The 23,506-nt window shown below is 35.0% G+C and overlaps 1 protein-coding gene and 1 pseudogene across 2 annotated transcripts; one reads left to right on the top strand and one right to left on the bottom strand.

Annotated features, from left to right (window-relative positions):
• Nucleotides 1-9,072: 9,072 nt before the first annotated feature.
• LOC308431085 (la-related protein 7-like) lies at nt 9,073-10,800 on the bottom strand (the record flags this gene model as incomplete). Its single annotated transcript, XM_080930438.1, is given in 4 exon segments — nt 9,073-9,910; nt 9,913-10,328; nt 10,330-10,757; nt 10,759-10,800. Coding segments are annotated over 4 exon segments (1,671 nt in total). The 3' UTR covers nt 9,073-9,125.
• Nucleotides 10,801-11,075: 275 nt separating this feature from the next.
• Nucleotides 11,076-11,992, top strand: LOC308431143 (olfactory receptor 8G18-like; annotated as a pseudogene). The gene has a single exon. The product of its transcript is annotated as an olfactory receptor 8G18-like (transcript).
• Nucleotides 11,993-23,506: the final 11,514 nt, after the last annotated feature.

Genomic DNA, 23,506 nt, shown 5'->3' with positions numbered 1-23,506 from the left:
TATCCCATTTTCAGCTTTCACCTCCTGAAATCCTCTATCCCATCTTCCCTTACCATGTTTCTGTGAGGGTGCTCTTCTAAACAACTTTCTCACCACCCCATCCGGACCTTTCCCTACAGTGGAACACTGAGCCTTGGCAGGATCAAGGGATTCTCTTCCCACTGATGACCAACAAGGGTATCCTGTGGTACATAAGTTGCTGGAGCCATGGGTCCATTCATGTGTAATCTTTGGGTGGTGGTTTTGACTCTGGCAGCCCTGGTTGGTTGATAATGTTGTTCTTATGGGGTTGGAAACCCCTTCAACTCTTTCATTCCTTTCTTTACCATTGGGGACATTGTTTAAAGTCCATATGTTGGCTTTGAGCATCAGACTCTGTATTTGTCAGGGTCCTGTAGAGTCTCTTAGGAGACAGTTATATAAGTCTCCTGTCAGCATGTACTTCTTGGCATCTGCAATACTGTTGGAGTTTGGTGGCTGTATATGGATGGATGCCCAGGTATGGCAGTCTCTTGATGGTGTTTCCTTTAAGTCTCTGCTCTAAACTTTGTCTCCTTATTTCCTCATGTAAATATTTTTTTTCTCCCTTTTATGACTTACTGAAGCATCCTTACTTTGGTCTTCCTTCTTCTTGAGCTTCATGTTGTCAGTGAATTGTATCTTTGGTCATCCAAGCTATTGGTCTAATATCCACTGATCAGTAAGTCCATAAGTGTGTTACTTTGTAATTGAGTTAGCTCATTCAGGATGATATGATCTAGTTCCATCCATTTGCCTAAGAATTTCAGGAAATAATCATTTTTAACAGCTGAGTAGTACATCACTGTAAATATACCACATTTTATGAATTCGTTCCTCTTTTGAAGGATATCTGAGTACTTTCCAATTCCTGGATATTATAAATAAGGCTGTTATGAAAATAGTGGAGCATATGTCCTTGTTATATGTTGACACATCTTTTGGGTATATGCCCAGGAGTTGTAGTAATATATCTAATTGTCTGAGCAATCTTGGAACTGATTTCCAAACTGGCTGTACCAGCTTACAATCCCACCAATAATGAAAGAGTGTTCTCTTTTTTTCCACATACTTTCCAGCCTCTGCTGTCACCTGAGTTTTTCCCTTAGCCATTCTGACTGGTATGAGGTGGAATCTCAAAGAGTTATTTTGATTTACATTTCCCTGATGAATAAGGATGTTGAATATTTTTTAATATTCAATATCCCTCAGTTGAGAAATCTTTGATTAGTTCTGTACCCAATTTTTAAATAACTTACTTGTTTCTCTGGAGTCTAACTTCTTGAATTCCTTTTATATATTTGATATTAATCCTATATCAGATATAGGATTCGCAAAAGTCTTTTCCCAATCAGTTGGTTCTTGTTTTGTCCTAATGAAAGTTCCTTTAACAAACCTTTGCAATTTTATGAAGTCTCATTATAGATATTTCACTTTCTTGTTTTGAGTCATACCAAAGTATTCTATATTTTTGTGGCTATTCTGACAGGTATCATTTCCCTATTTTCTTTTCTGGTCTCTTTATCCTTTGAACAGTTGAAGGCTACTGATATGTTGGAGTGAAATTGATATCCAGTCAGGTTGCTGAAGTTGTGTGTCAACTGTAGGAAATCTCTGGTGAAATTTTTGGGGTCACTCATGTATACTTAATTATCACCTATAAATAATAATATTTTGACTTCTTCCTTTCCAGTTTATATCCCTTTGACATCTTTTTCTAATTGCTCTGGCTATGACTTAGAATACTATATTGAATAGGTAGGGAGGCACTAAACCTACCTGGTCCTGGCTTTTTAGTGTGTGGAGGAGACTTTTAATGACTGCCTCCATTTCTTTTGGGGATATTGGACTTTTCTGATGGTTTATTTTGTCCTGATTTAACTTTGGTACAAGATATTTTTCTTGAAATTATTTCATTTCATCCATGTTTTCCAGTTTTGTTGAGCATAAGCTTCTGTAGTATGATCTGATGATTTTTTAATTGCCTCTGTTTTTGTTATGTCCCCTATTTCATGTTTGACTTTGCTAATTTGGATACTATCTCTGTGCTCTCTGGTTAGTCTGGCTGATATTTGATTAATATTTTTGTTCTAAAGCTTTTAGGTGTGCTGTCAAGCTTCTAGTGTATGCTCTCTCAAGTATCTTTTTGGAGACACTCAGTGGTTTCCTCTTAGTATTGAAAGCTTAGCAATGATTTCATTGTGTCCCATAAGTTTGGGTGCATTGTGCCTTCATTTTCATTAGAATCTAAAATGACTTTAATTTCTTTTTTTATTTCTTCCTTGACCATGTTATCATTAAAGAGAGCATTGCTCAACTCGCTTGTATATATGGGCTTTCTGTAGTTTGTGACATATGAAAACTTACAGGGCCGTAATTGCAGCCTTTTCTATAAAGGATTCAATAATTTCTTGTATAAACTTGGATATTCCATAGAATAACTAATGGGAATTAAGAAATCATCTATATGTCTATGTATCATTGTTAAAAGGAGTGAGTCTTCGGTCATGTGCAGATATTCTGCCCAGTACAGTGTGCCAATGTCCAGGAACTGTTGTATTAATTTAGTAATTACAGGACATGCTTATTGGCTGCAAGAATCAATCCTGAGTGGAAGTCACTCAAGGCCTTGATTCCTAGAGTTCCTCTTTTGCAGTTCATGCAAACAATAGACCATCTCAGAAAATTCACCTGTAACCATTTGGCCTATCATAGATGGCTTTTAAAAATTCTTGATACTTTGTTATCTTTGGAGACAAATCCCAAGATGGCTGTTCTTTGAGGGGTTTTACCTAGCAGCTGAGTCAGAAATTTAGAGATGCGCAGCCAAACATTGGGTGGATCTTGGAGACTCTTATGCAAAAATTGGGAGAAAGGATTGAGGTCTACAAAAGACAGCAAATTTACAGGAAAGCCAACACGGTCAAATAAGCTGGACCCTTAAAACTTTCAGATACTGAACCACCAACCAAAGATCATACATTGGGTGGACCGAGGCACTTCCACTTATGTTTAGCTCAGTCTTCATAATCTAGGTCCAGAATGAATGGAGGGGAAGCTATCCCTAAACTTGTTAGTTGTCTGTGGAATCTGTGCCCCCATCTCTGATGACTTCTGTGGGCAAAGTGGAGGAAAAAGCACCTAGTGCTACTGGGACTTGATATGCAATGTGGAGGGTACCTAGAAAAGATCTCCACTTTCTCAGAATAGGAGAAAAGATGGACTGGTAGTAAGGTCTCTGGGAAGGTGATAATAAGAAGGTAGCAGTGATGAGGACATAAAGTGTATAAAGATACAAATACATAATAAATGAAAGTAAAAATATATTGTTCTGCTTTTTAACTTATATTCCTGAAATATCTCATCTAAAGCTATAGTCTCATAGGTGCCGCAATTTCTTTGCCTTAGATCATTACATTGTTTTTCTGTGTTTCTAAAATTGGGGGGGGGGGTAAGCAGGTTTGGTTCTTGAGGAAAATGCTAATAATATTTGTATAAAAAGGTGTATTATTTAAATAATGTTAAACTGATAATCGATACCATGTAAACTCATCAGGACAGTCATTGCTCCTATAAAATTTTGCTAAGTCTCTGTGGACTCTGTTGGTTTGTGTCAAACAGAGGCTCCTTGGGTATGTACAGAATCCCAAACCTTTTCATACCCATTCAACAATAATAAGCATCAAAACACAATTTTCAGTGATTCACATATTCAACATCTTTATTGGGAGACAGAAGTTTAAAAACTACAAGAAATCGTTTGAAGACTAACTTCACAATTGGAGAATTAGCACTGATAATTGCTTATTTTTCTCATGAGCATATTTCTAAAATGATGAATGTCCTTAGGGAATATTTATGTCTTGACATAGTGTACCTGAAGTAATTAAACTCAGGATAATTTTTTCACTACTTCTCAGATGACTATGGGTATGAAATTGAAAGTGCAGTGTTTCAAACTAAGAGAGTCCTGCAAGAAGATGACTTGAGATGCAGACCTGACTCGAAGGTACTTTTTTCATTGTGGACTAGGACTTGACTTCTAAATACTAACTATAGGATGCTGGGTGCCTGTTTTACACAATTACAGAATTAGTGCCATTGACTAGAGCAAATAAAACTTGATACTGCATAATTTAGGACAATAAATGTAATGTTTCTGTATCACATACAGTTATCTTTGAGGAATATAATGTCTGCATCAATCATGGTTAGAAGTCATGAAGAAGTATCTGTATATGCCCATTCATTCATTTAATTCCCTTATTTTTAAAAATGCCATAAAACCCTGTAATTGGCAGTCAAATATTTCTGAAGAGACTGGAAAATAAGTGTTACTGCTCATCTAGTGAGTAGTATAGTTTATTCCCAAAGGAAATATGAGGTTCAGAAATTAAACATCATGGGCACTTTGTTGAAAGGATAAATCCATTACCAGATTTTTGGAGAACCACACCATGTCAGCTACAGTTTTAGGTAGAATATAAAAGAAAATACATATTTACCAGAAAATAAACATGTCTGAGCAATACTCTCTAGAAGACTGAAGAATACCCTAAAATGTAGACAATAAATAACTCTAATACAAACTAGGAACTCTATTTATCCAAATGTATCTATCACCATAAGATGGATTTGTACAATTGAAGAATTTAGTAGGATAAATTGAGCAGACAGTTGTGGTTTTATAAATAAATTATAGGAAATTGTTTCTCTAGGTCTGTAAATGTGAATTATCATCAGATTTAGGCCACAGTATAGTCCACTGGCTTTCATAAATAACTTTTTTTACTTTTTATAATAAAAACTGAGATAATATTGTGTTATGATTTTTAAAGAATGTACCTTTCATGCTTTCTTTTAAACACCACAAATTGTGTTAAAATATGTAAGCTGTATATAATTATTTCACCTTTAAATGTTTTCCAAGCATTTGTTTGTCTGTGTTTCATCTTGCCATTGTCCTTTCATTACCTAGATCATCCACAGAGAATATGATGATCTAAAATTTTGCATAATTGCTTTATATTAGTTCTTCCTAGCACCATGCAACACAGAAGAAATGAAAGCCTTATCTACATCTTCAGAGTATGTACAGCTACTTTAAATGGTGAGCACTAGTCTGCCCATTGGTTCAATAATCAGTCATCACTGTGACCTCTTTACGGTACTCCAGTTCAACTTCTGAGCTGAGAAGGCACATCAGAGGTCTTTCAGTAATCACTGGGTAATAATGTATTAGGTTAATCTAAAATAATTCCATATAAATTGCTACTTTCTAATTTGTTTTTTATGAAAAATTCTGCATTTTTCTTTAATTTAATTCAATTTGTGTATTTTATTGTTTCATTTAATTAAAAGTTTATTTTTTAGTTTTACATTCAAATGGAATGATACACACACACACACACACACACACACAAATACATTCATTTAAAACCCAATGTATGAATTAATAAATTAGTTTTTGTTTACGTAATTTCTTCTATTTTATATATACTTGATCAATATAACTGATATAGTATTTAAATACTACTTTAATATTTAATAAGTTCAAATTATTTTTTTGTTTACTATGATTAGAATGTAGTAACTCTGAAGGCAAGCTGGCCACAGATACACTCCTAACTAGGAAAAATATGTAACTCCCTGTTTAAGCCAATAAAATTTTATATTTTTAGACTGTATAAAACTCTTTTCATCTGTGATTCCTACTATGAAGACTAAAATTCAAGTACTCCATTACATGATTAGGTTTATTGTTCTATATTACAAAATTTATAGCTCACTTAATTAGGTATTAGTTCTGTGCATAATTTAAAACAATTATAATAAGTATAACATGTTTTGTGTTTTTATTTGTATACTGTTAATCTTTGGGGTCAAATTTCATTTTTCAGACAAAAATGTTATATCTATAAACATTGGGAAAATGAATAGCAAAAGTATTCTTATGAGTATAAAGCTAAAACATATTAGCATCAAACTTTGAATGTCAAACACATTGAGTGGTATTGATGACATTCAAAATTTTATGGCTGTGAAGGTACTTACATTTTTTGTTTATTATGCAACAACAATGTGAATATTTTTACAATTATGTATTTAACATTATTCCCTGAGTATGAAATAATCAATTCAACTTCAACTTTTATTTCCTCTTTCTCATATTTTATTTTGTCTGTATATTTTATCTCACATTTACATTTGTTTTTTAATTAATATATGCTAATGGGGCAGATTTAGGTTGTGAATTCTTTAAAGTAGAGTAGATGTCACCTTAATTTATACTGCTTCAATGACCTGAGACCATATTTATTTCCTTGACAATTCAGCAATATTTAGAATAAAAAACAGTGCCAAGTATGATATACAGAGAGATAGAATTAAGAAAATGAGGCAGATGAAGAAAATTTCAAGAAACTGTCCTTGAAGCATGGTATTAGCATGATTTTACTCTACCTAATGACTCTCATATGCACAACTCTTTTGGCATTTCTACAGTTTTAAATAATTATTCTTAGTTTTTAGGTGGTTCGGAACTCTACATGCTACAGAAAGAGATTTCTATTCTTAAATTTTGGTATATGGTCAAGAGTTTTATATAAAATCAATTTTAAGAGATAGACAAATAATGTGAAGACTATTTTGATGGTTATATAAGCTTCCAGCCTATCTACAATTAAAAAAAAAAACAACTTCCATATATTATAATGTTCAAGGAAGTAACAGCACTGACAATTTGACAGAGTATAGAATATGGACAGTTGATGTAATATCAAAACTCAGTGTATGGAATTAGAATGGAACAATTTATTTACAGCTATAGAGGTGATCCTGAGGAATGCAAGCGAGTAAACAGGAGGTGCAGAGATTCAGTTCACTCTTGGTGGTAAGACTAAGACTATGATGAGAAAATACAATAACTTTTGGTTTTCTTCATAGCATGTTTACATTTCTGAACTGAAAATTTTTAATGCTGTAACCATCTTATGTGACTTATAACAATAAAAATTTTATTAAATAAATTAATACACATTTCATATTAACATGCATTTTACATCTGAGTATAAAACAACAACATACATCACTCTCTTAGAAATTAAGGCAGTGCCTGGGCAAACATGTAGACTCAGAGAATAAATGCATTTGCTACATATTTCTGAGGACTTGAGTTCTGTCCTTCAGTCCTGCATTGTGGAAGGATTAGCAAACCATCCAAATTTACCGTCTTGCTCTCTATCATTCATCACAACATATAATACACCTGTTCAAATACTTCACATAAACATATTAATAATTATAATAATAAATACAATATATTTAGAAAGTAAAATAAATCACTTGATAATAATGCATGTGCTTGGTAAATATAGTGAGTTTCCTGAAAAAGTTTTGTATTGAGACTAATATACATCTAGAGTTTCCTGATTCCATTATTTTTAATCTTTAAGATGTGTATTTTTAGACATTGGCTATACTAATTTTTCTGTTAATTCTGAAATGAACATAGTTAAAGGTTGCTTTGAGTAGTATATTGGTGTATGAAATGCTATGACTTTATGTCTGAAATCCAGGAATTGGATACTGACAAACCTACCATAGGTCTGTAAAGCTTGATTTCTTTACCACATTGATCATTTTATTTATTTTTATTTTTTAATTGAACAACTTTATTTAAAAAATGATAAGTGTACAGATTTAAAAATTTTCGCTTAAAAGTATATGAATACATTTTTGTCAGTACTTGATGTTTATTAAAGATTTGATAGTGTGCATTAAAATCTTACAAGTTACAATGAGCATAAAGTCCACGATCATTTTAAAATGGTATTTACTGTGAGTTCTTCTGTCATTACTTGAAATTCTCTCTGTTCTACTTGAAAGATGAGGATTGTGCATATTCTATTCAATTGACCTCTAGATAATTGCTGCTAACTGTTCATATTTTATACTATTTTTATTTTATTTTTAAATTTTAGATTTTCCATTACTTATGATTTAATATAAGAACACATAATGATAAAATAGAAATGTAGAATGCATTGTTTGACATCCAAAGACTAGCAAATGTAATAATATGTATTGATGATGCACTTACACATGACAAAGCAGGCCTAAATTTGTACAGCACCAAAAAAATAAATGTGCTACAGCTTAGTGAGAAAAAGTGTAGGCCAATTTTGAAACTGTAAAGTAAGAAAGTTAATCATAAGTTTTAATGTAGGTATTACTTGATTTGCTTAACGTGTATTAGAAAAGCATTCAAAATTCAATGTGCACTTAAATAACTACAAAATATAATTAATATATAATACAATATGATATAATATAATATAATATAATATAATATAATATAATATAATAATATGTTGAACTCCACTTTCCTTGCTGGTACTCAGACTGCATTGCCTTACATTGATCTTGTGCACCCTGTGGCAATCACTGTGAGTCTTAAAGTAACTACACTGCTGTGTCTAGAACCTAGTTTTAGCAGAAACTTGTGTCCAGTATTTAATGCTATGAATGCTCCAGATGGAAATTACTTTTCACATGGGTATTTACAGACTATGTATCTTAAGAATTAGAAAAAATGTGAATGCCTAAAAACAAGAACTCCAGACTTCTCTATATGAAAGTTGATTTTATTTTTGCTCCCTCTAAGCTCATAGTACATGTTTATTTATGAAAAACAAACTCAATGCTTTCAAAATTCAACATCTTGATTAGAAATTTTGGTACAATTTGCTGCTTAAAGGAAGGAAGGAAATGAGAAAAAAATAGGAGGGAAGAGCAAGTTACAGTTAGTTTGCATCTGACAACCCTGCATTTTTACTTTTGCAATTACATATTTATTTTGTAAATAAAAACACAATTATGTTGAAAACACATTTATTTATGAAATCATTTGAAGTTGACCTGCATAATTTCAACAAGTAAGGGCATTAATTGAAAAAATCTGACACACACTGCACTGGTCATTAGGAAAGTCTTATTGACACATTGAGGAGCCAAGGTTTCTTTTCTTTTCTAATGCAGATCTCAGCACATCTGTCCAGCAGCCTGGCACTGAGAACAGTAAGGGAAGCCCAGCAGCTGTAGTCTTCTCAGTCATACTCAGAGAACCGAATGTGTTGACTGGCTTGCTGAGTCTTGGCCAGTCTAATCTTCTCAGCTTTGGTGATTAGCTTTTCTGTGCCTCTTTTCTTTTCCCGAGGTTGATTAAGTTTGGCCTGTCTATCTACCAAAATCTTCTGCCAGTACCTCTGCTCGTGATCACCAGAAAGGATCTGGAGGTTCCAACAGTGCTTCTTTCTAATCTCAGTCTGTGCATTCATTACTGCCTGAGCATCCTCAGGGGTTCTGAATCGGGCGTGGCATTCAGTATCTCCTTCTAGCAAACCAATGTAAACAACTTCTGAAATTGTGGCCAAAATATCCTTGACTTGTTTCCTGCCAGGTAGAGGTTCTATGCTCACAATCTTCACAATCACCCCAGTCACGAACTGTGGTCCTTGGGCACTGACCTTCCCCTGGGTGGAGCACTCCTGACCACTGCTTGCCGCAGGCACTTTACAGTCCGTTTCCATTTCCGACTCCAACTTTATTTGAGATATCGTTTTTTTGAGAGAAGCCATGCTAGCTTTCTGCAGTGCCAAATACTCTTTTTTCAAATCCATCCACTCAGTCTTGGACAGCACTCTCAATGGAATGACCTCCTCGCCCATTTTATGTCTCTCCTTATGTTTCTTCTTAGGCTTCCTCTTCACCTTTGAGAGTGAGTCACCTTTGCTGTCTCCCGTCTCCTCCTCTTCGGTAGAGCAGAATTCTAAGTCTCTGTTCTCTTTGGAGACCTCAGCGGCTTGGCAAACACTATCCTTCTGAGCCCTTTCTTCGCTTTCGGCCTTGGGGGGAGGCAGTCTTCGTCCTCAGCAGTGCTCCTCTCCCTCTTCCCTGCCCTTGCTTCAGGTAAGTTCGATGTTTCAACCTTGTCCCGCTTTTTCTTTTTCTTTGCAGGTTGCTTTGGAGCTTCAGGAGTTTCTGCCTCCGAACCCTCAGAGGCAGTTCTTGGTCTCTTTGCAGCTTTACTGACTGAGCTGCTGCTGTCCACAGCTAACTCTTTAGCCTGCACACCCTCTTCCTTCTTTATTCTGCCCTTCTTCTTTTTCCTCTTTTTCTTCTCTTCAGCTACTCGTAAGGAGGGGATGGGCTTATTTTTCACTGTCTTGGGGAATATGCCAGGCTTTCTAGGTGCTTCTTCTGGTGGGTTGTTCAGAAACTCAATGCCTTTTGCTGCTTGCTCTTTTGTTTCCCTTAGGATCCCCAGTAGACTTGTAATGTGGAATACTTATGTAAACCACATTGCCACATTTCCCAAATAGTCTCTCAATCCAGCTATGGGTAACATTTTTGGGGAGTAACTCCACATATACCGTGCGCTCTTCCTCGTCCTTTGGTCTCTCACCTAGCGGCTTTTTCCTCCTGATCCTGGTCCCTTCTAAGTCCAACTCTACAACAGAGGAGCTTTTCAGTGCTCTGGCTATTAACTTCCCATCAGTTGTTAGCTTCTTCATTTTGTTAAAAGACACCAGAAGAGAAATGTCCACATACCCATCTCTAGATTTTTCAATTTGCTCGCGCAGAAACCTGTCCTTGTGAAGGTTTGCATCTCCAAACCAGAAATCCACCTGCTTAGCAATATCTGCAAGCACCTGTTTAACCCGTGACCGCTTCTTTTTTTTCTTCTTTTCTCTTCTCTGTACTTTCGTTTTCAGTTTCCATTTCCGTGCACGTCCCCAGACCCACGGTCAGCGCTTGGGTTCTTCCACGCTTTCCGTCTCCCGACCTTTGCAGTCCGAAAGTTGATTTTAAATAATATCAGTAAGTTTGGTGAAATCTTGCTTCCCTGCCACAGTTGGGCATGTTTACCCCATAATACCCACTCCCAATCTTAACCTAGAAACATTGCTTTGAATACACAAAACAAATTAAATCTTGAATTCAGTGATAGTATTAAGTCACAGTTATTTTGCTCCTTCAGGATCTGATGGGAGAACATGGCAGCAGCAAATCATTGCACAGTGACTGAGTTCTTCTTGGCTGGGCTCTCAGAGAAAAAAGAAGTCCAGCTGCCACTTTTTCTTCTATTCGGAGCAATCTATCTGATCACTGTAGCAGGGAACCTGGGTATGATTACATTGATCCGGATCAGTTCCCACCTGCACACACCCATGTACTATTTCCTCAGCAGTCTGTCCTTCATTGACTTCTGTCAGTCCACAGTTGTTACCCCTAAGATGCTGGTGAGCTTTCTGACAGAGAAGAACATCATCTCCTACCCTGGGTGCATGGCTCAGCTGTACTTCTTCATTGCTTTTGGAACTGCAGAGTGCTACACATTAGCTGTAATGGCCTATGACCGCTATGTTGCAATCTGCAACCCCCTGCTTTACAATGTAACCATGTCCTATCAGATTTACAGTTCCTTGATTTCAGTGGTCTATATTTTTTCTCTGTTCTGTACATCAGTCAACACTGGCTTTATGATTAGAATTCAGTTCTGCAAATTAAATGTGATCAACCACTATTTCTGTGATCTTCTTCCCCTCTTGAAACTTGCATACTCTAATACTTATATCAATGAAATGTTGATTCTATTTTTTGGTACACTAAACATCTGTGTCCCAATGCTGACTGTTATTACTTCCTACATCTTCATCATTTCTAGCATCCTCCGTATTCGCTCCAGTGAGGGCAAATTCAAAGCCTTCAGTACTTGTAGTTCCCACATCTCTGCCGTTGCTATCTTGTATGGTTCTACTGCATTCACCTACTTACAGCCATCTTCAGTGAGTTCGATGGACCAAGGGAAAGTGTCCTCTGTGTTTTACACTACTGTTGTACCCATGCTGAACCCTTTGATCTACAGTCTGAGAAATAAGGATGTTACCATTGCTCTGAAGAAAATACTTGAAAAAAATGTAAACAGAAGTCATGTGAAGATTATTAATTAGAGTAAAATTGTTCAACACCATATAGATTAAATTGGTACTATTTATTTTACCCTACTTATCATTACTATTACTCATTTGCTATGTCCCTTTGATAATTATTACTATTAAAATGTTACCATTAAATTTTTTTGAACCTAATATCTCATATATTTCTCAGAATCAATTTGTTAGCAAATGGGAAATTGACATGGATTCTTATGACTATAGCAAAGAGCCAATTATGTTATTTATTCTTTATGTTTGATGAATATTGCATTAAAACATTAAACTTCATTCTTTAATTATTTCTTAGTATTATTCTTTAATCATTTTTTAACATTCAGTTTCTATCCCTCTCCTGTTCCATCCTCTGACTGTTTCTCTTCCCTTTTGTACTTCCTCATCTTCATTCATTATTAACACAAATGATGATTTTTATTCATTTTTAATTGTTTTTGGAGAACTTCATATTGTTGTTGTAATTCATCACTTACCTCATCTCCCACCACCCAATCTCCTAGGACCTCCCTGCTTTCTCTCAAATTATAGACTATTACCATCTCTTTCATACACACACACACACACACACACACACACACACACACACACACACACATGCATACAAATAAAGATGGATTCATCATTAGTTATATAAAGCAATCATAAGTTACCCAGGAATGGGTGCCCTGAGATTTTCCTTTTCTACATTAGTTTATAATGGGCATCATTTTTGTTTCTCATTTAGGAAATAATACTGTTGAGGTGTACAGTACCATTTCCCTGTCATACCTAGAAGACACAGTGTCACTATAGAACTACTTGTATTCTCGTTACTAAAATATTCTTTTGTTCTCAAATGTTAGCTGAGCTTTAAAGGAAGATGTTCGATTGTCCATGGATGAGTGTGGCTCTTCACCCTGCCATCTTTTGCTCCATCTATTTAAGGCAGTTATGGAGTTCTGTAATTGTCTCTGTCTGATGTAAAAGAGAGTTACATTTATCTCCAGGTGACTCACCAAGTACTAAGTATGTAGTTAGACATTAGAATTGTTTGTACAGATACCACTATTAGATTCTGCTTTAAGTTTCATAATCTCGTCAGAAACTCATAAATGACTATGTTGATAGAACCTGGCATGAATTTCTTCTATTGAATGTGTCTTAAGAACAATTTAGAGGTTATTTTTACTGTCATAATATAACAGGCACTATTGCACCTTAGATGTAACTTGACTTACTGGTTCTTATTTTGATTCATGAGTGTCACAGTGGAATAAAATTATTAAATTTTTTCCTCCCCAAGGCAACTTGAATTTTATTTGTTCATGTTATGGAAGCTAACCCCTAACAAATAGTCCTCTATTCAAATAGAGCTTTATTCATCTAAGTTCTGTGTCAGAATACTGTAGTGTTTTCAACAGAAGAGGTTTACTTTTAGTTTCTAGAAAGCTACTAAGGACAATAACAGTAGCATATAATGTTTTGAGTGGGGTGTGTGTGTCTTTAAGTAGATATAGAATTAAATTATTTCTGATACATTTTTCAAATATAATTGTTGGTATTTATCCCCTTGTTTTTTTTTTTTTTATTTTCCTCTTTCTATATCGGTTTCCCATCCCTCTTCCCAGTTAAAGTCCCCCTAGTATTTCTATTTTCCTGTTCATAACACTTGTATTGTGCCATCCCCACCTCTCCAGTAGATGTCCACCACTACTTCCTTTTCTTTATTTTTTTTTTCATGCAGTGAGGAAATCATGTATTCTTTCTCATTTTGTCTCTGAGTTACATCAATCGATATTTTCTAGTTCCACCTGCTTACATGAAAATTTCAAAATTTTATTTTTCTTAATTTATAAATAAAATTCTACTGTGTTTTCATTACCAATTCATCATCTTGAGGTTATTTAGGTAAATTTAATTTCTCAGCTATTGTCAATAAAGGTGTGAGGAACTTGCCTGAACAATAAACTATGCTGTATAATGTCAAGTTCTGTAGTCATCTCTCTCTCTCTCTCTCTCTCTCTCTCTCTCTCTCTCTCTCTCTCCCCTCCTTATTTACTTTCCTAGTCAGTTATATAGAACTCAACAGACCGTCTTCAAAAATGGACATGCTACTTTGCAATCCAGTCCACAATGGGTGAGTGTTATTTACCATTTCCCCACCTCTGACTGGGCTAAGTTGAAATCTGAAAGGTGGATTTTTGGTTTTTGTTGGTTTATTTTATTATTATTATTTTCTTTTTTTGATGTTTGTCGGAAATGGGATACATTTAATCACATCCCAGATGAGATGGGTGTTATTGTTCCTCAGTTAAACCTTTCAATAAACTTGCTCATATGTAACTTTTAGTTTTCTATTGTAATTATTGTATCTATGGCTTACTGACACCATCTATTAAGTATTATTTTTTTTTAAAGATTTTAAACATTTTTTGCTTAAAATTATACATTTTTGTCAGTATTGCTTTTTCAGACATTAAAATAAATTTTACATAAAACCATGTGAATATGTTTTTTAGTCAGTACTTGATTTTTTTCAAGGGCTTGACAGTATGCATTGAAAACGTACTAGTTGCAATAAGCGTAAAGTACATGCAAAACAAAATGCAACATGGAAATAGTCAAAGTCCTCTTGTTTTGTGAATATATGTATAGTTTTTGTTTTCTTTATTTCTTGGACTTCATACAGTCTGTGAGTTGTTTCTGAGGGAGTGCGAGCCTCTGGGATTAGCAGCCCACTATCAGTGATTGCATATTATGTCTGTTCTTTTGTGACTGGGTTATCTCACTCAGGATGATCTTCTCTAGATGCAGCCATTTTCTTAAGAATTTGGTTAAGTCATTGTTTCTGGTGGCTGAGTAGTATTCCATTGTGTATATGTACCACAATTTTTGTATCCATTCGTCTTCTGAAGGACATCTGGGTTCCTTCCAGCTTCTGGCTATTATAAATAGAGCCGCTATGAACATTGTGGTGCATATATCTTTGTTGTGTATTAAAGTGTCTCTGGGGTATATGCCCAGAAGTGGAATAGCTGGGTCTTCAGGTAGTACTATATCCAATTTTCTGAGGTATCGCCAGACAGATTTCCAGAGTGGTTGTATTAGCTTGCAACCCCACCAACAGTGAAGAAGTGTTCCTATTTCTCCGCAGCCTCGCCAGCATCTACTGTCATCTGAGTTTTGGATCTTGGCCAATCTGACTGGTGTGAGGTGGAATCTTAGGGTTGTTTTGATTTGCATTTCCCTGATGGCTAAGGATGTCGAGCACTTCCTCAGATGTTTCTCGGCCATTCGTGTTCCTCAACTGAAAATGATTTGTTTAGCTCTGTACCCCATTTTTTAATAGGGTTATTTGATTCTCTGGTGTCTAGCTTTTTGAGTTCCTTGTACACCTTGGATATTAGGCCTCTATCTGATGTGGTGTTGGTAAAGATCTTTTCCCATTCTGTTGGTTGCCGTTTTGTTTTCTTGACGATGTCCTTAGCCTTACAGAAACTTTGCAATCTCATTAAGTCCCATTTGTTAATCTTTGACCTTAGAGCTTGAGCCATTGGTGTTTTGTTCAGGTAATTTTCTCCTGTGCCTATGTGTTCTAAGGTTTTCCCTACTTTCTCATCTAATAGTTCCAGTGTATCTGGTTTAATGTGGAGATCTTTAATCCACTTACACTTGAGCTTTGTACAAGGAGATAAGAACGGGTCTATTTTCATTCTTTTGCATGTTGAGTGCCAGTTGGACCAGCACCATTTGTTGAATAGGCTGTCCCCTTTCCATTGAATGTTTACTGCTCCTTTGTCAAAAATCAGGTGACCATATACATGAGGGCTCATTTCTGGATCTTCTATTCTATTCCATTGATCCACTTGCCTATTTCTGTACCAGTACCATGCAGTTTTCAGTACAATTGCCTTGTAATATAGCTTGAGGTCAGGGATAGTGATTCCCGCAGATGTTTTTTTTGTTGTTGAGGATGGATTTCGCTATTCTAGGTCTTTTGTTATTCCATATGAAATTGCACATTGATCTTTCCAATTCCATGAAGAACTGGGTTGGAATTTTGATGGGGATTGCATTGAATCTGTAGATTGCTTTTGGTAGGATGGCCATTTTTAAGATGTTTATCTTTCCAATCCATGAGCATGGGAGATCTTTCCATTTTCTGAGATCCTCCTCAATTTCTTTCTTTAGAGGTTTGAAGTTCTTGTCATACAGGTCCTTTACTTCCTTAGTTAGAGTCACACAAAGGTATTTCATAGTTTTTGTAACTATTGTGAAGGGTACCTTTTCCCTAATTTCTTTCTCCACATGTTTGTCCTTTGAGTATAGGAAGGCTACTGATTTGTTTGAGTTAATTTTGTATCCGGCCACTTTGCTGAACTTGTTTATCAGCTGTAGGAGTTCTCTGGTGGAATTTTTGGGGTCACTCAAGTACACTATCATGTCATCGGCAAAGAGTGATGTTTTTATCTCTTCCTTTCCGATTTGTATCCCCTTGATCTCCTTTTGCTGTCTAATTGCTCCAGCCAGGACTTCCAGTACTATGTTGAATAGGTAGGGAGAGAGTGGGCAGCCTTGTCGAGTCCCTGATTTTAGTGGGATTGCTTCAAGTTTCTCGCCATTAAGTTTGATGTTGGCTGTTGGTTTGCTGTATATTGCTTTTATTATGTTTAAATATGGGCCTTGGATTCCTGTTCTTTCCAGGACTTTTAACGTGAAGGGGTGTTGGATTTTGTCGAATGCTTTCTCAGCATCTAGTGAGATGACCATGTGATTTTGGTCTTTAAGTTTGTTTATATGGTGGATTACATTGATGGATTTCCTTATGTTAAACCATCCCTGCATCCCAGGGATGAAGCCTACTTGGTCATGATGAATGATGGTTTTGATGTGTTCTTGGATTCGGTTTGCAAGGATTTTGTTGAGTATTTTTGCATCAATGTTCATAAGTGAGATTGGTCTGAAGTTCTCTTTCTTTGTAGGGTCTTTGTGTGGCTTAGGTACGAGGGTTATTGTAGCCTCAAAAAATGAGTTGGGTAATATTCCATCTGATTCTATCTTTTGGAATAGCTTGGCGAATATTGGTGTTATATCCCCAATAAATGTCTGATAAAATTCTGCACTGAACCCGTCTGGACCTGGGCTTTTTTTGGTTGGGAGGCTTTTGATGACTTCTTCTATTTCTTTAGGTGTTATAGGGTTATTTAGATGGTTTACTTGGTCCTGGTTCAACTTTGGGACCTCGTATCTGTCTAGGAATTCGTCCATTTCCTCCAGATTTTCCAATTTTGTGGAGTATAAGTTTTTGTAGTAGGATCTGATGATTTCTTGAATTTCCTTAGTTTCAGTTGTTATGTCACCACTTTCCTTTTTGATTTTGTTAATTTGGATACTCTCTCTTTGCCCTTTAGTTAGTCTGGCTAGGGGTTTATCAATCTTGTTGATTTTCTCAAAGAACCAACTCTTTGTTTTGTTGATTTTTTCAATGGTTTTTTTTGTTTCTATTTGGTCTATTTCTGCCCTAATTTTGATTATTTCTTGCCGTCTACTCTTTTTGGGTATATCTGCTTCCTTTTGTTCTAGTGCTTTTAGCTGTGCTGTCAGGTTGCTGATGTGAGCTCTCTCCAGTTTCTTCTTGGAAGCACTTAGGGTAATGAGTTTTCCTCTCAATACTGCTTTCATTGCATCCCATAGGTTTGGGTATGTTGTGTTTTCGTTTTCGTTGAATTCTAGAAAATCCTTAATTTCTTTCTTTATTTCTTCTTTGACCCTGCTATCCTTTAGCAGAGTGTTGTTTAGTTTCCATGTGTATGTGGGCATTTTGTTGTCTTTGTTGTTGTTAAAGACCAGCCGTAGACCATGGTGATCTGAGAGGATGCATGGGAGTATTTCAATCTTCTTATATCGATGAAGGCTTGTTCTGTGTCCAATTATGTGGTCAATTTTCGAGAAGGTGCCATGGGGTGGTGAGAAGAAGGTGTATTCTTTTACTTTAGGATAGTATGTTCTGTATATATCTATTAATTCTAGTTGGTTCAAAGTCTCTGCTAGTTTTGCAGTGTCCTTGTTCAGTTTCTGTTTCCCTGATCTGTCCATTGGTGAGAGTGGGGTGTTAAAGTCTCCCACTATTATTGTGTGGGGTGAAATGTATTTTTTGAGCTTTAGTAGAGTTTCTTTTATGAATGTGGGTGATTTTTTATTTGGAGCATATATGTTAAGGATTGAAAGTTCCTCCTGACAGATTTCCTCAGTAATGAGTAAAAAGTGTCCTTCTTTATCTTTTTTGATAACTTTTGGTTGGAAATTTACTTTATTCGATATTAGAATAGCCACTCCAGCTTGCTTCTTGGAGCTGTTTGCCTGGAAGTTTTTTTCCCACCCTTTTACTCTGAGATAGTGTCTGTCTCTGTCTCTGAGATGAGTTTCCTGTATGCAGCAAAAGGCTGGATTTTGTTTATGTATCCAGTCTGATAGTCTATGTCTCTTTATTGGGGAGTTGAGACCATTTATGTTAATAGATATCAAGGAATAGTTGTTTCTGTTTCCTGCCATTATTGCTTTTTTGGGTTGAGTTGTGTCTGTGTTTTTTTTTTTTTTTTTTCTTCTTTTAGTTTTCTTGTTTAGGAGTTTTCTTGTTTTTATTAGGCTGTATTTTCCCTCCTTGTATTATTAATCCTGGAAGATTCTAACCTCTTCAACATCTTTTCTAGGCCTAGAATGTTTTTTACCCTCTGAGACTTATTGCCGAATAACCTCACTCTTTCCATCTCTCTGAAATCTGGCTCGGTGGTTTAACTCAAGCATCTGGATCAGAGCTTTCCAACCTGACTGATTTAAACTGGCTTCTCTCAATTCTGACTGTATTGGTCCTCTTGGCTTGAAATTACTTTTAGCAATCTGATCTAATCTTCTGGTTCCTTCTCATTATCCAATTGGTTTACCTGTGTCTAGCTTATTTACTTGGCCACCTGCCTCTGTAAAACTCTCATAGTAAAACTGCCCCTCCTCTCTGTCTCTGTCTCTCTCTCTCCCTTCCTCCCTCCCTCTCTCCTTTCCTCCTTTTTTCCCTTTCCCTTCCCTCCCATTCTCCCTTCCTCCCTCTTTTCCTTCCTCCCTCCTTTCCTCTCTTCCAGGTGCTACTGTACAGTAGCCTCTGTAGCCATGTTGCTAGACTGGAATCTCTCTACAATCAAACACCCCCAATGGTTTATTTTCTTTGCGATTCTGATTATAGTAGCTGACAGTAATTATTACTCATCAAAAAGATGGTGCCAAGTAACAGTTATACTTAGTTTTTAAGACTTCAATTCTATTATACCTGTGCATCTTGGCTACCTTCGAAGATTTTGACCTGGGCACTTCTATCTTTGTGCATTTTCATGGATCTTTATGTTTCCTTTATGTCTCACTTGGGAGTTTCAGCAATACTCTAGATTTTAGTACTGTTCACAATGACACAAAGTTTCAGTAGAGGCCTTGTGTCAGGTCTTCAAAGGACTGACCAAGTAGATATAGTTGTTTTTTCATATATAACTTATTTTAAAGCAGTTACATCTTGAAGTACTTCTTTTGCCCATAGCATCTTTCTGTTTTGTTTATGTTTTTTACATATTCCCACTTTCCTCTAAGGTTCTTTAATAAATATGTAATGCTGTTGTCTTTTATTTATGTTTGCATATAAGATTCCTTTTCACCCAGGTGTCTCTTTCCACCATCTTATATAGGCAACTTCTAACTTACCATTTAAACTTGAAGGAGTACATTGTCTTTACTCTCAGCCTCTAAAAAATAGGAAAGAAAAAAATAAAGTCAAGTGAATGTAAGAAGAATGCCTTGCACTTCAATTCTCAGTGGAATTCTCATGTTCTTTAAAGCTTCAGCAGAATGTTTTGTCTCTGCTTCCATTGCCATTCTGGTATTATGAGCATATACACTAAGTGCCAAACAAGATCTTCATATAGAATTCATGACTTCTCTAAATGATATATCCACCTCTCTAATTCTTTCCATAATTCAGTTTCATCAGCTTGAGAATCACTGGCTCCTGTAGTCACAATGATCCTGAATACAGTACTTTTGGTACTAGATGGAATTTATCCATCATAACTATAATACCCATGGGAATCGGTATAGGAGAAGTTTTGTTGTTGTTTTCTTATGTTTTTGGAGTACAGAGTCATAGATTACAGCATATTAACCTGGCTTCATTTATAGATAGACTCATTACAGTGTCTTGTATTAGAGAATTGAAAAGAATATAAAACCACTGGGCATGGTGAGTTACTTCTTCTACTTGGATTTGGCTTCATACAATTTCTAATATCTCTCAAAATGCTGACAGAATGTCGGAATCAAAAATTGATCATGTGACATTGTAAGGGACATATGTGCAATCTATAACAATATATATAATAAGAAATTTTTTGTTTGTTCTTATTAATTTGAATATATCATGTGTTTTACTTGACAATACTTTCAAAGACCAAGGGAATGAAATTTTCATCATAAGTAAAATTTTATCATAATGATTTATAATATACACATTATGGCATAGTTATCTTTTGAAGTACTTATTTACACAAAAAATACACAAAATATTTCAAAGAGTAACAAGGTCCCCTGTTTCACTGATTTTAGTAATTATGATAACCAGAGAAAGATACTAAGAAATATTTACATTAGCATCATACTGATTCTGACTCAGGGCATTGTGACACCAAAAAATGACGCTGAGGAAGGAGTAGCATTATCAATAAGACAAGACATAATTTATAGGATGTATCCAACATTATCATACTAGAAAACAGTATATCAAAAGTTTCAAAAATATAATATAAAAAGTAAAACCACTCTGGAAATGAGTCTGGTGATTCCCCAGAAAATTGAACATAGTACTACTTGAAAACCCAGTTATTCCACTTCTGGGCATATATCCCAGAGAAGCTCCAACATACAACAAAGACACATGCACCACAATGTTCACAGCAGCCCTATTTATAACAGCCAGAAGCTGGAAAGAATCCAGATGTCCTTCAGTAAATAAATGGATACAAAAATTGTGGTATATTTACACAATAGAGTTCTACTCAGCTATCAAAAACAATGACTTTATTAAATTCTTAAGAAAATGGATGCATCTAGAGAATATCATTCTGAGTGAGGTAACCCAGTCACAAAAGAACAGACATAATATGCAGTCACTGATAATTCGATACTAACCCCAGAAAGCTCTGAATACCCCAGAAACAACTCACATACTATATGAAGTTCAAGAAAAATAAAAGAATGAAAATGAAAAACCATTATGCTGAATCGTTACATACCAAGAAAACTTTGACTAATTCCAGGTTACATCTTGTTTTACATGTACTTTATGCTCATTGTAACCAGTAAGATCTCAATGCACACAATCAAACCTTTAAAAAAACCAAGTACTGACAAAGATGTAGTCGTATACTTTTATGCAAAAATGCTTAAAATTTGTACATTTATCTTTGTATTTTAAAATAAATTTGTTCAATTAAAAAAAGTAAATTTTCCCTTACGGTCTATTAATTTCTAGAAAGAGGTTCTTGATTTGGATTTGGTGCCATATATGGGTTTCATTTTATGAGTTGGGTGTTAGGACCAGTCAGGAAGAGACTGGTTTCCCTGACATATTTGTGCCACTATTTCAGCTGTGGGCTTATCATATCAGTCTAATCTATTTGTTGTTGGGTCTTACAGGATTCATAAACTAAGTAAAATGTGACACATGCACAAGGTGTGTACAATCCCAAAATCATGAAATATTGAAATTAAGATAAGAAATGATCATAAATTTATGCCTATGGCTAATAAGCTCTTGGCAGTTGACACTTTCTGAGAGAATTGGGGTCACTTTTCTTAAGTATGTAACCCCTCTTAAATTGACCATATTGCAGTAGAATGTCACATAGCCAAAATATGTGGCCTGAAAAATTAGAGTTTATAGGAAGAGGAAAAAAAAGAAGCACAAATTTATGTGAATAGTGAGGTAGATGGACCTAGAAATAGTGGATAAAGGAAATGAATATTATTAAAACACAATGATAAAACCATAAAATATATAAGGAATTATTTAAAAATGAAATAAGGAAAATACATATCCCATATTATATCATGTTAATAATTACAAAATGAATAGAAGTCTTTATCTCTTTCCACCAGAGACTCCCCTGCCCTGTTTTATATTTGGTTTTAACAGAGGTGTGTGAGTAATTATTGGCCAAAACCCACTTTCATTCTAGGTCCATAGCTTCCCCATACATCTTGCTTTTTAGCTCAGTAGAATATCAAGAAAGATACTTTCATGTTTACTTATTTTAGGTCAAGCCATTAGGCATTACAGAAATACTGTTGAAGGTGTTAACACATTTGCTGAGTATTTTTAATTGTCTTGTGCAATGAATTATGCAATTGTCACATGTAAAATATATTGAAAAATTATTGTTTACTTTATATTGATGAATATATAACTAATAGATTACTGAAAGTAAATATAACACATAAATGGACATGAAATTTATATGCATGCTAAAATAGTATATAGTGATAAAGGTAAGTTTACAGGATGAACGTAAACAATGATTTTGATTTTGTTTGCCATATTTTGTAAATGTCATGTCATGTAATACTTGGGACTAAGAAGAAAATTTTTCTTTTTAATACTTCAAAATTTTATTTTATTTTTTGATATTATCAACATAGTCAAACACTTGTCCTTCTGATATAGTGGAACAACTTTTGAGTATATACCCAGGAGTGATACAGCTGGATATTTAGGTAGAACTATACTCAATTTTCTGGACAACAGCTAGATTGATATCCAGTGTGGTTGTACCAGTTGACAATCATATCAGCTATGAAGGAGTGCACCTCTTTCTCCACATTCTCACCAGCAAGTCCTGTAACTTGAATTTTTGATCTAACCATTCTGACTGTACTAATATTTCATTTTCATTTTTAAAAACCTTCATATATCTCTCCTTGATATTTTTCAAATTTATGATATTTTTTCTAATAACTGTTTTTATCTTCATATGTGCATATAGTTTTTATAGTTTTCTAATTTTCTTACAGAGCTTCATGTTGGCCCTACCCTCCCAATTATAGATAAAATATATAATAGCTGTATTCCCATAAAAACTCACAAAATACCAGTCTATCCATATGTTTTGCTTGCTTAACCTTCTGAAGAGCAGAGAATCTTCATGTATCTTTATGCACTGTCCACCTATAGAAAATTGTGTGCTAACACTTTTGAATCTGTTTTGTTATAAGTACATATTAATATCCTTAAAAATTCTTTGAATCATTAACATTCATTTATATTTCTAACAATCTTAAACTAATCTATGTTTATTTTTTATTAGTTTTGAGTTTTATTTTAATTAAAACCTTCCTTTTTTCACTTTTGTCCAAACTCTTTCACCTATTCTTCCATACTCTCCTTCAAAATTATGTCCTTTACTTAC

This window comes from Micromys minutus, assembly GCF_963924665.1.
Source record: "Micromys minutus genome assembly, chromosome: 16".
Lineage (NCBI taxonomy): Eukaryota > Metazoa > Chordata > Mammalia > Rodentia > Muridae > Micromys > Micromys minutus.
Note: the sequence above shows the minus strand (reverse complement) of the source record. Positions and strands in the feature narration are given on the sequence as shown.